Source organism: Pteronotus mesoamericanus, unplaced genomic scaffold (genome assembly GCF_021234165.1).
Source record: "Pteronotus mesoamericanus isolate MK-2021 breed Mesoamerican mustached bat unplaced genomic scaffold, CSHL_Meso_final contig_25, whole genome shotgun sequence".
In the NCBI taxonomy this organism is placed as follows: Eukaryota; Metazoa; Chordata; class Mammalia; order Chiroptera; family Mormoopidae; genus Pteronotus; species Pteronotus mesoamericanus.
The window spans coordinates 27,486,102-27,503,021 of NW_026555105.1; the positions used below are offsets into that span (position 1 = coordinate 27,486,102).

General features: G+C 36.2%; 1 protein-coding gene across 3 annotated transcripts in view; it reads left to right on the forward strand.

The window, feature by feature from the left end:
* PLCB1 (phospholipase C beta 1) overlaps positions 1-16,920 on the forward strand; it is a 622,850-nt gene that overhangs the window by 458,493 nt on the left and 147,437 nt on the right. For all 3 annotated transcript variants that reach the window (XM_054574043.1, XM_054574044.1, XM_054574045.1), the window contains exons 10-11: positions 3,396-3,542; positions 14,749-14,906. In XM_054574043.1, coding sequence (XP_054430018.1) covers positions 3,396-3,542; positions 14,749-14,906 — 305 coding nt within the window. The remainder of the gene's footprint in view (positions 1-3,395; positions 3,543-14,748; positions 14,907-16,920) is intronic.

Sequence of the window (16,920 nt, forward strand, 5' to 3'; positions counted from 1 at the left end):
TCACTGGGGATTTTTGCATTATTTAATATGATTAGTTGTAAATAACCCTCACAAACTCTGATTCACCTCTTGTTTTTTACTGATTTTAAAATTTCAATTCCTATGAAATAGTAAAGGTAGAGAAGATAACCCAAAGGTAATGTTTAATTGATTATAGGACATTAACCAGCTCTCTATTCAATTTTGCAATATTTTTTCAGGTTTGGGTTGGTTTTTTTTTTCTGTTTGGGGAGTTTGCTGACACACATGTACATGTATGTATCTGTGTCTTAGAGTCCTTTGAAATGACTTTGTCATATTCTGGGTTTCCTCATTAATGGATTAAGTAAAACTTTGACACACATTTTTTGGCATGTTGCAGATTATAAACTTGACTTTAACTGTAATATCCTCATTTGAGAATGACAAATATATAGCTTGTACATCCCCTACTTTTCTGTCCTATATCTATGATGATATCAAAATTAATGACAAGCATGCTTCAGAATCTTTTTCACCACAAGTGCCCAGGAGGCACTAGAAGCAATAAATGGGAATCAATGCTGAAGTTAAAATTAATTTGTCATCTCTATCATACTGGCATATGTTTTGTTTTAATTGCTTTTAAAATTTGCTGATTAGACCAAAGGAAATTTATTCGGGTAAGATACCAGACACAAGCTGGCAGCCTCAAGATTAAATTCAGCACCATAAAGATGGTTTGTTTGGTCATACAATATTTTATTGCTGTCATTTAATGCCTTTAGAGGTATGCCTTTAGAGATATGCCCTTGCAAGTTTTCCACAGCTACTTGGTGCACACACTATTCCAGCAGTCACGATGCTTTTCCTTGCAGGCCCCTATAGACACTTGTGTTTACTGCCTGTCCTTTGAGAAATAGCTGTAGTTAGAGACTGAAGTTGTATGAAGTTATCATTGGCATATGCAATATTAGCAATTTCATGTGATTCAACCTAATCAGAGAAAAGAATCAAAGTTATACTATCCTTAGTGATCATTCAGGTGTAAAGTCATTTATTTGCTCTTGAATCACCGATCATCAAAGAGAGGTGCTGATTTAGCACCTACTATGCACAAAGCATTGTGGCAGATTCCAGGATGACAGACATAAATGTACACTTGCTTTAAAAGAGGAGCTTACACCTGGTTTTCAGGGTGTGAACGGTCTTATTTTCTATTAGATTATGAGCTCTTTGAGGCAGAGGCTGTGCTTTGCTCTGCTGCATTTTTCTATTACATGGCAGATGATCAATAAATCTTTGTTAAATGAATGGAAGGTAATGAGAGAGAGGAGAAGGAAGGAAAAGAGGGAGGAATGGACACTAGTTTGAGAAGATGCTGACAAATGGGCTTGTCATAAAAAAAAGAAAGACTACAAAGAAATTAGATTTTTAAAATTTACCTCTAAATTGGTTTTATAATCCAAAATATATTTTTTAACCATCTATTAAAATAGCTTTAGCCCTAAGTTGTATTGACTTGTGTTTGCTTCCAAAAGTTGAAAGGATATATGCCTTCTATCAAAAGCAGAATGATCAGCATGATCACTTTGTTAGGTGATGGTTGTTGGAGGTCTAAACTGGACATCTATCAAAAACGGATCACACAAATGTATCAAGATGAGGAGCTTTTTGTCATATTTCATATTTTTAATACAAGAGAACTTCTTAGCACTTTTTCCTTTTGTTATTATTAAAATTATTGAGGTGCATGTTAGAGTTGTTTTTTTTAAGGAGCTCATCGTGTAAATAATTGCTCCTATTTAAAAATTTGTTTAAGAAGATTTTTCTTTTTATAAAACTCAGCTCCTGTAATCAAGAGCCAATAACCAAATTTCTTTTTATATTTTTGTTATGGGAAAATATTACAGGTGGTTGAAGTATATTCCCAAAATTGGGAAGAGTACTCATCAGTCATTTTGTGAATTTTATTGGCTGTGAAAAGACTTACACAGCAGTAAATGGTCAATGCGAGCTTTGCTATTTACAGGTGACACGCTTCTTACCATTCAAGAATATATAATGCTCCAATTAATAAAAATTAGAATTATTAGATATATTTTTACATATGAGCAAGCGTGAAGGGAAGGAAAGCCACTGATGAAAAAAATAAATTGCTAGAACTTTAACAGAAGGCAAATTGGTTATCTGTGCAAAATAATAATACCCTAAAAATAAGAGTAGTCTTTGGACCAGCGATTCTGTTTCTGGGAACTCATGCTAAGGAAATAATGAAGAATCTGTGCAAAAAGAGTTTATAACATATTGGTCATTAATATAAATGAGCAGTTACTAAGTCTATATATGATTGCATCCTCACAAAATAATTATACACACACATAATTTTTTCCTCTGGAAGTATACACAGTAGTTCCTCTGAAAGAAAAGATAAACATGTTCAGAAAAAGTTTTATTTTTCTTCTCTGCTTACCTCATTTCCTGATTTTTCTTCAATAAATATATACTACTTTTTTATGAATACAAAACTGTTTCAACAACAACAAAAAAAATTCTTACATTTTCTGGCAAGATCTTCACTACCCACAAATGTGCTTTGTTGTTTTTTTTTTAGGCTTTGATTGGTAAGATTAAAGAAACAAACTGTGGTGATGGATCAAAATATTTAAGACTGCTATGATAATGACAAAGAATTAACTCAATACTTAGCATTGTCACCTCAGAAAGGTTACAACAAAAGAAGAGAATCTGAGTAAAGCAAATAAAGTGTGAATCATATTTCTTCCATTTGAAATAAAGTCATTCTAAATAAGAAATTTAAAGGTTTCCTTTGTTATCAGCATTTGATATTTTTTCCTAGGAGAGATTCATTTGTGGTCATGTTTATTGTCTGTCTCAAAATAAGTCATTTTTTGAAAACATGTTCACTTCATTTTAAATAATAAAACCACTTGCAATTAACTTTTTATTATAAAAGTAACATATATTTGTAATGGAAATTTTGGAAAATTGCCCCTAATTCTTTTCTAAATAAAATTTAAAGTTTGTTTTATTGTTATTCTATTACAGTTGTCCCAGTTTTCCCCCCACCACCCCCATCGCTCCCACAGTCAGTCCCCACCTTGTTGTCCATTTAATATAAATGTCCTAATATTTAAAAACAGGAGGTTGGTGTTTAGGCATTTAAAACCTGTGAAAGTCAGTTAGGTTCATGTTAACTACATTTTTCTCTATTGTCTATTGCACTGGGCAGTAATGGCAGTGAAACAGAATAATCCTAGACTACTGTTTATCCATATTAAAATGCAATTCTGGATGCTGTCGTGTACTTTGGATGTGACCAGAGCTTTCTGGGGGAAAAAATTAAAACCACATTATACCAGCAACCCATAAAAAAGAATACATTCACACTCTTCTTAACTCTCCATTTCCTCCAGGACAGATATCAGTGGATGGATTTATGCGCTACCTGAGTGGAGAAGAAAATGGAGTCGTTTCACCTGAGAAACTGGATTTGAACGAAGATATGTCTCAGCCCCTTTCTCACTATTTCATTAATTCCTCGCACAACACCTACCTCACAGGTACGAATATAGCTCTTTGACAGTTACTTTAGCCAGTCTCACGAAATTTCACCAACCTCTACTTTTGTTATTCATAGTGAAGATATATTTTCTTTTGGTTCCTGTGAAATGCCTCTGAGAACGGGGGTTCACAACCAGAGGCTCCAGGCATAAGCAGTTACATCATCACACTTGTGAAGCAGTATCATTTCTTCACATGTATCTGAATTTTCAAGTCTTCCAAAAGGTATCCATGTCTGTATCTTCAAACCAACGGAATTTTTGTGTAACTGAACTCATTCTTCAGTGGATTTTAAGGCATTTACAATGCTACTTAGTTCTCTGGTCTTCTTTTATCTACAGAAAAATTCTGAAGGCCTTAATAACTTCTACACAAAGCAAAATGCCAACTTATTCAAGGTGGAACAGGGTTTTAGATATGTAAAAAATTGACCAGTGAAAGACAACCAATATTTTTTGTAAATATTATAATGAAAGGGGAAAAAACAATACTGTTTCCTAGTTTGTCCTAAATTGAGTATTCTCATTGTTTTTAGTAGATCATTGAATCATATAATACTAAAACATGTATATGTAAACATATATTATCTCAACATAATTTAAAATTAAAGTTTGTAATAAATACAGATTTTAGTGAGCTGAAATTTTTTTTATAATCCAGAATACTTTCTATATGGCAGATCTCTAAGCACAGGCAATGAAAAAAATGTGTAGAAAATGTACTGGTTAATAAAAAAGAAAAAAAGTTTTTTAAAAACCGTATCACTTTCCTGCTTCACACAATTTAGTATCCAAATAAATATAAGATGGAGAGAGACTGGAACACCCACAGTACAACCAATTCTGAGGGCTCATTTAGTATCTGAGTTGTAAATGTTCACCATGCCTTGGACGAGGTTATGGTGTGCCCATGGCTTGCTGCCCAGGGGGGTGTGATTTGCATGGTGGGGTAGACCAGCAGTACTATCTATATAATGACAAGGGAGATCCAGGCACTGGATATTCATGGCCAGGTCCAAGAGGGTCTCGCAGGGTTCAGCCATCTTACACCTAAGCATTTTTTTCTTCCCAATTCTTTAAAGAGTCCTAGTCTTCCTGACTCAAATGCAGTTTGTGTTGGTATCAAGTTCAGCATCATGGGTCTGGTATCCCACACCCCGTGAACAATAGTTTAGAATAGAAATGACATAGATAGAAAAGTAGCCTGGAGACAGCCATAAAGGGCTATATCGGGATGATGTGGTATAGCCTGAGATCATCTACTCAGAGTTGAATAGTCTGAATTTTAAAGTAATGTGAACTGCAACCTTCATGATCTTCAGGAAAATTAGACTGGCCCTCAGACTACGTGGAGTCTATTTTGTTTCAACTGATATTTACTAAGAGAGATTCATGCCATAAAACTAACTAGATTTATGTTTGACTCATACAAATCCTGTTCTAGTTATCTCTTGTTACATTAGCAAATCACTCCAAAACTCAGTGGTACAAAACAGCCACCACTTTTTTCTTTTCTTTTTTCTTTTTTCTTTTTTGATCCATACTCTGTATGTCAGAAACTTAGACTGGCACAGAGGGGATGGCTTGTCTCAGCTGCCTGGTGTCTTCGGCCTCAGCCAGGAAGTGAATGGCTCAGGGTAACACAAACATCTTGGGTACTACACTCATCTGGAGGTTTCTCCACCAACGTGCCTGGAACTTGGGTGGGACATAAAACAGCTGGGCTCAGTAGGAACTACTAACCTAATTGCCAAAAGGAGGCCTCACCATGAGTGTGGGCTTCCTCGCCGCATGTCAGTCCCAGGGTAGAAGGGTGTCTTCCCTGGAGGCTCACAGCAGCAAGAACAGGTGTCCCAAAGAACATGAAGGAACATTAATTGCCTTTTTGCTCTGAACCTCTGAAGTTCGGTACTGTCACTTCTTTCCTTATTTGTCCAAACAGTCACAAGCCTAACCAGGTTCAAAGGGAAGGGACATAGACCAGAGTACTGGACGGGAGGAGTGTCAAAATATATTTAGCTCTGTTTTAAAACCACCAACTTTAAGAGAAGAGTGCCCATGTAGCCCCTTCCTTGGATTCAGTTTCTTAGGCCTATTTCAGAAATTTTGCAGCTCCCACTCAAGTTAATAAGCTTTTATAAAGGTTTTTTTTCCCCCCTTCTCAGGCATTCTTAATCTTTTTTGGTATACCATTGACCTATTTGTCAGTCTAGTGAATCCTTTGAACCATTCTAGTTGTCAATATATAAGATAAAGTGCATAGTATTGAAATATTCTTATCAAATATTAAAAATCAAATCTGGGTAAAATAATATATATTTTATTAACGCAAAAGTTAGTATGAATGATATGTCATGACATTTGCAACAATTAGAATAGATGAAAAGATCTGTGATTCCCACTTGTGACAAAGTGACAGGATCTGCTGGTACTACTGTGATCTGTGAGCTACATTAGTAGTTGAAGAGAATGTTAAATTTCACATAGACTTTAAAATTGAAGATGTAATCTTTTTTTCATTTAAGGTTGAAGAGGTCTATAAAACCTCAAGAGATTTGATTTGATAGGCTCCTAAGAAATGTAACTTCAGAGACTTTGGCACTTGATGGAATCTTGCACTTATTTTATACTGAGGATGACAAAATTCTTAAAAATACTTAAAATACACATCTGGCTAAATTTGGGACACTGTATCATGTACCTGGATGTGACAATATGTAATAATTTTAGCAATAGTCCTTTTAAGTCCCAAAATGCTTTTAACTGATGTATTTAATATAGTTTTTCTATTATTTGCCATATAATAAATGAGTCAATGACACCAAAATGATTTACAAGTCTGCCTGGATCTACACTCTGTTCTTTAAATCTTCTTTCAAAATACATTAATTTTTCTCTTTCTGTGTATCATGGACCTATGGTTTTCAGATTTTATGTTTGTTCATCCAAGCAAAGCTGCTATCCTCCTTTCGACGCTCAGATTCCCTCAGCTTTAGTTGGTGGCAACATTTTTTTAGGGGGCTCCTGTGTCCTTTGTCATCACCCATTGATCTTTGAAAATGTCTTTGCTTTCTGGCCCATAAAAATCTTCCAGGCTCACCTTGTTCATTTCTGCAAAACATATGGAAATGGACTTTTCCCCAGTGATTTCTGGTTCCTTTTAGTGGAAAAGAAATTGTGTGAGTAACTGCGATTTGGACCCTGCCCTGCCTATGGAACGTTGTTTCCAGATCTTGTCTGTAAACCAAAAAAGAAAAATATATATATTAATCCTTGTCAAGATACAAGTTCACATAAATATTCCCACTCTTCCCTCCCAATTTAAATTCTTGATTTTATAACTGTGCTTCCATTTATCAATCTTCATACCTAACTAATTATAATTACTCGTTTGCTTTACTGACAACACAATAGTAGTTCTAAGACAATTATTCAAGATTAACACAAACTACTAAATACTGTTCAAATTTTTCTCTGTAGTTCTTTTTTTTAATTGCATTCACTAAAGATTTTCAGTCCTATCAATTTCTCCCAGAATCACTAATTTGTCCTCCCTCTGAATAGCTGGGTAAGCACAGATATGACACAGAATTTGGCTCCACTTGTTAGTTTGTTTAAGGTGTAGCATACTAATGGCCAATAGTTACCAAAAGGAAGAGTTTTCAGCTACTAGGAAAGATTCCACTCCTTTTTTGATGAAGAAAAAACTGAAGTAGGTGTCCCTAAATTTCTGTACAGTGGTTTTGTATCACCCCGAGACCTGATTCATATACAAGATTTCTGAACAAGTAAGCCAATTCTCTCTCCAATTATTTAATTTCAAGTAGTATTAGGATTCACGTATTTGTACTTTATATAATATTATTAGAATCCTCATTTTAATTATAAATGTAATGTGGAATTCATATCTCTCAGGAACCTTTGGGTAAATATAAATATCAGTGATACAGGAATTCAGACTTTCCAAGGCCAATTAAGAATACTATAAAATAAAAATATAACCCATGTATACATAATTCAATAGAGTCCAATTAAATGTGAAAATCAATACTGAGAAAATGAGTTAGATTTTACACTTTACAGCCATTTCCAGAACAAGTGGAAACTTTTTCTATAGCAATATTATTTTATACAAAGTGTGTTTAGTGATAAAAGGAAAATTTTCTTATTCAAATAAGTTTGAAAAATGCTAAGTACCAACAAGATGGACACCTACTGCAGTATGTTTTTAATGTAGGAATAAAGGCTTACAGATTCAGATCGTTATGGTTATAACCAACCTACTCTCCCTATCACCACCCTACTTATTTTCTTAGAGTATTTTAGGAACTGGTTTTCCTGAGAAATGATGCTCTAAATTAAAACAAGGAGAATGTTGATATTTATAATGTTTTCTTTTGAATATCCAAATGAACTGTAAAAATCAAATCTACAATATGAAAACCAATCAATTTAGCAATGCGTTATTATTATGTCTATTTCTTTACTCAGTATTGCCCCTTTGTTAACTATGAAGGCACCAGGAGGAAAAATAAATTGGATGATTGAGAGAAATATTTGCACAGAACGAGTTGATTTTTCATTACAATGGTCATTTTCTAAGGGTTGGATAGTCTTGGCAGTACATCAAGTAGTGATTATGTTTTAAATTACTGTTTTTCCTTGAGAAATCTACCCCTATGATTGAAAACAAAATTCTCTCCAGATAGAACAGTATGCATTCATTTCAACCTACAGTTTTTCAGCTCTTCATAAATCTTCCCATATTCCGAACCATTTGGGAGACAACGGCTCCATATTCAGCAGCAAGACTAAGTAGTATAACTCAGAATGATTAACATCCTTATTCAATTTAAAAAGAAAAACATAACTTTAGGTTTTAGTTATTCCTCTTATAAATTACATTATTTGGTTGACTATATCAAATAATTATTCAACTCCGCTCTCACATATATGTTCTCAGCTGCAGAAAAGTTCTAGAAAGGACGCAGGATAATTTTACCCCTGTTAGTTGCCCACCACCAGTCCAGACTGAGCGTCGCTCCGTTCTTTCACATCACCCCCACTCCTTTAGCCTTCAGCACACGCAACCTGTGATATCTTATTTTTGGTTTAAAGCACACACAGACCTATGAAAGCTGGGTGGTAGAATGGAGAGGAGATGAGCTGAGCAAAAAAATAGACCAAGTTTAAAATTGCCTCTAAGTAGATTACATTCTTAACTCTTTTTAGCCCTAGTTTCTTCATTTGTAAAATGAAGATATATTGAAACAGCCAAGGTATTTTGGCTATAAGTAACAAGATGCTTTTAATTTTATTTTATTTTTCAATTACAGCTCCCATTCAATATTATTTTGTATTAGTTTCAGGTGTACAGCATGGTAGTTAGATAATCATAAACTCTACAAAGTGTTCCCCCCACCCCCGCCAAGATTTCAAGTACCCAGCTAGCACTGTTCATTGTTATTATAATATTATTGACTATATTCCCTATGCTGTACTTTACATTACCATGATTATTTTGTAAGTGCCAATCTGTAGTTCTCAGTCCCTTCACCTTTATCACCCATTCCCCCAGCTCCACCCCTCTAGCAACCATCAGCCTCTTCTCTGTATCTATGAGTCTGTTTCTCTTTTCTTTGTTCATCTATTTTGTTCTTTAGATTCTACATATAAGTGAAATCATATGGTACAATATTTGTCTTTCTCTGACTTATTTAGAATACTGTTACTTTGTGGCTTAAATATTAGGGAATTTATTACCTCACAAACAAGAAGTCCAGAAGTGGGGGTGTTGGCTGTTGATTAAATCAAGAATTTATTGATGTCATGGGAGACCCAGATGCTTTCTACCTTTTTGCTCCCCTTATGATTTCAAGATGACAGTGCACCATGAACATCACCTCCTGTGAATAAGGTCCATGTGTGCCAGAGTGAAAGTCCCTATCTTGCAAGCCTTTGTAAGAACGAAAGCCCCTCAACCCCACCTAGTAGACTTTCCTTTATGCCCCATTAGATGTAGCCTAAGAGTTACACCACACAGCAATGCCCACATGGACCACTAACATGGGCCACAGAACTACTGTGACTGGCTGAGAAGAATTAAGATTTATTCCAGGGCTGGGAGGGAAACCTAAAACACATCAGAACCTAAATGGAAAATTCTGTTGGCAAGGAGAAAGAGAAAGAAGAGAAAGAAGGAGCAGCTAGGAGTGTAACATTAGGGTGAGTTTAAACACCGTGACACATAAGAACCTTCCCCTTTATTTGTACTTGCCTCCCTACCCAGTGGTGAAGGTAGGGAGCTTGTCTCGTGTCATTTTGTATTCCCAGTATTTTGCTTCCCACACAGGATGTATTTGGGAATATGCACAGATGCTGATAATTAGGAAGGCATAGGCTTAAACCTGTTTCTCCTACCTTCCTACCTAAGCCATCTTATGGCAGTTGGATTTGTGCTCAAGAGAGTTTCCTGGTCTCACTGATGCAGCAGGCAAACACTATAGAAAAGATCAAATTAAACTGATGCCCCTCGAAACAGTCACTGTGAACATCACCTCCTCTGTATTTTGGACAATTCTCTCAAGTGCAGGTGTGGGGTTACAGAGTGGAGCAAAAGTAGTTTTGTAAGTATGTGAAACACAGAACTTATTCTTGTATCATTATTTATTAATTATTGCCTTATTTTCTATACAAACAACTATAAACTCATTTTTGCCCCGCCCTGAATAGCTGTCACTGTCTTGAAAGCAAAGAGAAATAATCCTTATTTACACTTATTAAAGGACACGATGTTTATTAAAGAAGGTCACTTAATTAATAAATGCATCACATTATGAAATCTTACACTGAAGGTTGATAAGAAGACAATAAATAATGCTAAATACAAATATAGACAATTAATCATTACTCTCTGCAAGATGAGAAATTCCTCAGAAGCCAGTGTTAATAGAGGAATTGTTATTTTCAATTTTCTAGTCTCTTCGATCTGTGGATGCCTTGGGTAATTTGAAACAAAGCTCAAGTGAATGTAGCCAGCTAGCCCAAATGAATGCAGTCAACTGAGAAGCTGCAGAGCTATGACTTGGGGCAGTGTGAGGGATTAATCTGAGACGGAGCTTCAGCTCGCAAGTTTCATCATGGGCTTGGAATGTACTCCAGGGGGTGTTCAAAGCCAGGCAGAAATGATGTCAGATACTGGTTTCAGAAATAACAAGAATTGAGTGACTCATGACATATTATTAATCCCAACCCTTTCAATCCCCTGGTCCCAGAAGCTATATTTATTTGATCTAATCAAAAGGAAATATAATGGAGGCCTGGGATATACGAATGAGGAGTTAGGAGCCTTAGGAAAGAAAACTAAACCAGCTTTAGGCAGAAAAGGAGAAAATAATGGAGCATATTAATATACATATTTGGAAAAGATCCGCATAAATGAAGGAAAACACATAGGGAACCTAATATGCATTCTAAAGAAGAGGGCAATTATGGAAATATGTGAGTTTTCTCAAAATATGCTTTTGTTGGAAGACTTCCATTTCTAAAAAGATTATTCTTTGTAAGAATGAACAAATTTACTTTGGAGAGATTATGTTGGGTTTAGGTGTTGGACAATAAACACAACGCACACCCACAAACCTTCCATTCTTCAGGAGTTTTTTTCAGATTCCTTCGCATCTCACAAACACAACCCTATGCCCTCCCGTGTCTTTCAAAACATTAACGGATCAAGATTTTTAAAATACATTAATTTTCTTCTATTTGTTCTTTGAATGATTAAAAATAGCAAGTAAATTCAAACAAATGTTCCTAGAATGTTTGCTTCAAAGTGGCCTTCCCTTAAATGTGAGGATAACATGTAAATGACTGTGTTTTCCACTTCAACTCTCCCTTTTCCTTTTATGCAGCAAAGACCTTTACATAAACAACAAACTTTGAGGCAATTGTAAATGGCAAATTGATTATCTAGCATCAAGCATCCTCTAGATTATTTGGTCAGCATTTCTGCTTTTGTAAACACATTTGTGTGTTAAAATGCCCTATTTTTCCAGTAGAGAAAAGTGATTATGCACACCAACTTAATCATCCTTTCAGTGCACTTACTAGGGCTCTACAGAACTCAAGAATGCCATTCTGCCCTGACCTGTGTTGGGTCAGTCGGTTGGGACCATCCCACAAAGGAAAAGGTCACCAGTTCGATTCCAGGTCAAGGCACTTGCCTGAATTGGGTATGAAGACAGTTGATTGATGTTTCTCTCACACATCAATGTTTTTCTCCCTCCCTTCCCCTCTCTCTAAAAATAAATATGTAAATAGAATATTTAAAAAAATAAAAATAATAAAAAAGAATGCAGCCAGTCAGTGAACGATAAATACTGTATGATCTCACCTATAACAGAAATCTAATGAACAAAAGAAACTAATGAACAAAATGGAACCACAGGCATGGAAACATGGAACAGACTGGCAGTGACCAGTGGGGAGGGGGAACAAAGGTGAGGGGGACAATGGTGGAAAGAAGGGGAAGGGACTAGTTAAAGAACATGTATGAATGACCCATGGACATGGACAATGATATGGGAATTGACTGTGGGAGTGGGCAGGTGGGATGGGCAGAGGAGGGCAAAGGGGGGAAAATTGGAGCTGTAATAGAATAACAACTTTAAAAATTCTTTAAAAAAAAGAATGCCATCCTTTCGTTGTGCTCATGATTAGGTGTTGTAACATCCATATTTTTTTGTTGTTGTTTCTTGTCTCTGAGGCAGATCTTGTCCATTTCGATGTCATTTTAACAGTTTTCATCAATATGTCATCTTTAAACTCCCTATTTTAAAAGATAGAGGTTTATAGAGTATAAATCAGAGAAAATCTTTAATGTAGAAAACCAAAGACTTTTATTTGTGTGTTGATAGTGGGCTTATCTTGAAAGTTATTTGTTATTAATCTTATAAAAATAATTTACCAAGAAATTAGTGCCTTCAGTTTTCTTAGGTGAAATAAGAATAGCTTGGCTTTCATTCCTGCCAGGATGTCTCAGGTGCCTTTATTATTACAATTCTCACCACTTCACAGGAGTATTTCAGTTCTGTTTACAAAGGTTTTTAATTTGGATGAAGTTTCTTTTCCCTATTCCTTGTTGCTTGTGCTTTTTTTCTCTTATCTACAAAACCATTGCCTAACCCAGGTCACAAAGATTTACCCCTGTTTTCTTTAGAGTTTTATAGTTTTTATAAAAACTTACATTTAGAAAAAAGCTTCCCCTGACCAGTGTGGCTCAGTTGGTTGGGTGTTGTCTCATAAAGCGAAAGGGCACTGGTTTGAATCCTCATCAGGGCACATGCATGGATTTGGATTCGTTCCCCCTATGAGGGCGCATGTGAGAGACAATCAATTGATGTTTCTCTCTCACATCAACGTTTCTCGCCCCCTCTTTCTCCCTCCCCTCCCCTCTCTCTTAACATAAATAACTAAAATCTTTTTTAAAAAAGAAAGAAACTTAATCCATCTTGAGTTAATTTTTTGTATATGATGTGACATAGGGGGTCTAACTTCATTATTTTACCTGTGATTAACCAGTTGCCCCAGCACCATTTATTCTAAAAATGATTTTTTTTTCTTCAATGTTTTGTCTTGGCACCTGTGTTGTAAGTCAATTGACCATAAATGTGAGGGTTTTTTCTGGATTCTCAATTCTATTTCAGTGTTCCATATGTCTATCCTTATACCAGTACACTGTCTTGATTATTGTATCTTCATAGTTAAGTTTTGAAATTGGGAAGTATGAGTCCTTCAATTTTGTTATTTTTGAAGATTGTTTGGGCTATTCTGGGTCCTTTCCATTTTCATATTAATTTTTGGATCAGCTTGTCAATAGGTGCCAAAAAGCCAGCTAGGGTTTTGATAGAAACTGTCAACAAAAATTCTAGGTGACACTTCTGGCAGCCAAAAGAAAGTTTTGTTCATATATGGCTTGCAGGAAGACATAGCCTTCAGCATAGACCAAAAGAACATTCTAAAGAGGAAAGGGAGGCCATAATGTTTAAGGGCAGTGGCACAGAGAGCTGATCTTTAATGGGATTGGTTGGGGAAACCATTGAAACTGCAAGTATGTGCAAGTGGGACGGAGATCGTTTGGGGCTCTGAGGCATCTCCAGTTTCTGGTTACTCATGGTCAGCAGGTAGAATCATCAGATATGGCCAAGGTTGGAGTCACAAGGTATGGTCAGCAGGAGTGAGGTCACAAAACATGGACTAATGCCTCAGTTTCCCTTGGAGTTTGCAAAATAAACTGATAAAACCAGTCTTGTGATTAAACAGACAGTGCAGGGAATGCAGTTTCCCATGTAAAGAGTCAGTTCAAACTGCAAAACTGTTTAGTGACTCAAGCAGGGCCAGAGATCAAACTGCAGGAAGATCTAGATATTTGGTCAAAAAATTATACTAGAATCCTCAGAATTGAACTGTAGGTCAATTTGGGGAGTAGTACTAAGTCTTCTACTCCATGAACATGGGATGTCTTTTTATATATATTTAGATCGTGTTTAATTTTTGAAAATGTTTTGTAATTACTTGAATATAAGTTTTCCACTATTTCTGTCAAATTTAAATTTATTCCTGTAAAGGAACACTTTTAAAAAAATTATATTTAGCTTTACTAAGCATTTGTGCCTTGGACAAACATGACAGAGGAGTTGACTTATATAATAAAATAACCTGTCAACAGTACTCACTCAGAATTAAAAGACTGAGTATTGAAAATATAACTCTGGGTCTTCCATTTACCAGCTTCGGAAACTTGGGTAAATGAACTCTTCTATGCCATTTCATTATCTGGAAAGAAGCTTGTTAAAGTCAGTTATCCCAAGAGATTTTTATGAAAATTAAGCATAGTAATACATGTAGGGTTCAAAGAACTATGATTGGCACATGGTAAGCAGTTAATAAAGATGAATTATTATTATTATAATAATGCTTGCTTTCTTATACCCCCTCTTCCCCAAACAACCACTAGGGAGTCACAATAGCATTTATGATGACCCTACTCCCTTTTAGTATGTTGAGGCAGAAAAAGGTTGAGAACAATTAGTCAGTCTCTTAAACACTTTGTTTCCCGTTGTTGTGTAGAGTGTTTCTAGGAAGCCACCAATGTCTTCCTTGCTTCATGGGACTCTGGGGTTGGTTCATTTTGCTGGTGTTTTTACAGCTGGCCAGCTGGCTGGAAACTCTTCTGTCGAGATGTATCGTCAAGTGCTCCTGTCTGGTTGTCGCTGTGTGGAGCTGGACTGCTGGAAAGGACGGACCGCAGAAGAGGAACCAGTCATCACCCATGGGTTCACCATGACAACAGAAATATCCTTCAAGGTAGAGTAAATTAATATTGCTAAGAGAGATACCTGGGAAGGCAAAGCCGCCTAAGGTAGAGAGTCCCAGTGGTTACAATTAGGTCTATAAGCCGTAATCATCTTTGCCATTTCAGAGGCTAAATTTTAGCTGTTTATTCATGGGTGATTGGCATCAGGTGAATTGATTTATAGTAACTAAATTTAAACAAACTGTCTTATGAAAGTAAATGCCAATTTATTTTCTATTTAGCACTCATTCTTCTTTTTCATGAATTTTATCATTGTGAAATGTAACATAAACAATATATAACAAAGAATACATGCAACTTATTTATACATTGTAATGAATGGGTATAAAATTTTCACCCATGTAACTATCACCTAAATAAAAAACAGTAACTTGCACCCCAGAAATGCCTTAAGTGGCCATTTCAATCAGAATGTCCTCCTTACCCCCGAAGTGGACTACTTTCCTGACCACTACAATGATCACCCTTTGCTTTTCTTTAGAGCTGTACTAGTTAATGTACAGCCCTAAACAATGTAGTTTTAACCAGTTTTTAAACTCAATATAAATGGACTCATGCATTATTATGGGTTTTGGAGTTTTGAGGTTTTGGGGTTTTTTTTTTTCTTTTTTCACTCCATCATTGGGAGATTCATCAATATTATTGGATATATCTAGCTGTTTGTTTTCTAGATGATGATGATGATATTAATGAATACTGTTAATTATCATATAACATCTCATTGTGTGATGTGAAATGGAATGTGCCAGCTTTTGCCACATTGATACCTAGGGGTCAAAGACCCTGGAAACACACCTGTCGTCAAAGTTGGGTTTATTGACTTATGTAACGAGGGAGCACACGTATCATGGGAACAGTGGTGTCTCAGTAAAAGTGTTTAAAAATTTACAGAATTTGGGCATGCAGTAGCTGATTTGAGGTTGGAGGAATCAAGGAAGCAGGGTTTTTTAATGGATTGGATGCTATCAAGAAAAAGAAATAATTTTATGATTAGGTGTCTTAATAGATCTGTTTAGGAGACAGGATTAAACTGTAATTTATAAGAAGCATCAACCATCCTTTTTAGCAAGGAATGGTCATCTCCCTTCTCTTTCCATGTATGGCTCCATCCCACATCATAAAGAGCCCCACATTCATGCATCTGGACACCCAAGCCCAAATATTCAAGTTCTATTTATATCCTCTGCATAGAGCCTTCCTCAGAAGTATGGGGGCATTTGGGTGGGGATATCTGGGGTTCTAGGAAACTAGAAAACGTCCTAGAAAGGGTACATGTGGGCTTCACATGCCTTCTTGTCTGACTCAGGTTTTCTTACCTCTTTGGAAGGGAATGAGCAGAGAAGGGCCAGAAGACAGCCTTTAGAGCCCAGACCTCATGGTATGAACTCGGTTACCTGGGTTGCCTGGTTCTCAGGGCAAAATTGACTTTGGGTCACTAACTCCTGCCCTAAGCAACCAAAAAAACAGAACCCAAGTATTTGGGTAATTACAGTAGAGTGGGGACGGACTATTGAAAATGGGGAAGTCAGAGTGTTGAGAGGTCACAATATTGGATGAATTAGATGTTAATGTCACCAAGATCGATAAAGCTTTGGATGATGATGAAGAATAAGACAGTGAGCTGCTTGCTAAATTCTGCTGAAGGAGAGGTAGCTTAGTAGATGGCAGATGTGAAGAAGTAGTAAAAGCTGGCTTGGCTGCCTCATGAGAACTGGGTTTGTTTTGTTTTGTTTTAAAATCAGATTGAAAAATAATATTTCAGAAGTAATATAATTGAGCAAACTGGGGCCCGTGCACATGGTACCTTGATAAATGACCCAATAATTAGTGTTGGAAGGAACAGATTTTTACTTACAGGGGTGAAACCGTTGGGGCGCTGGGAGCACTTCAGCTCAGAGCCCTGTTCTCCCACGAGACCGAGCGCTTCCCTTGTGCCCCACCAGGCTATAAGCCAAAAACAAGCCCAGTAGTTCCCCATATTCTTATTTTAAGCTGGCTGCCCAG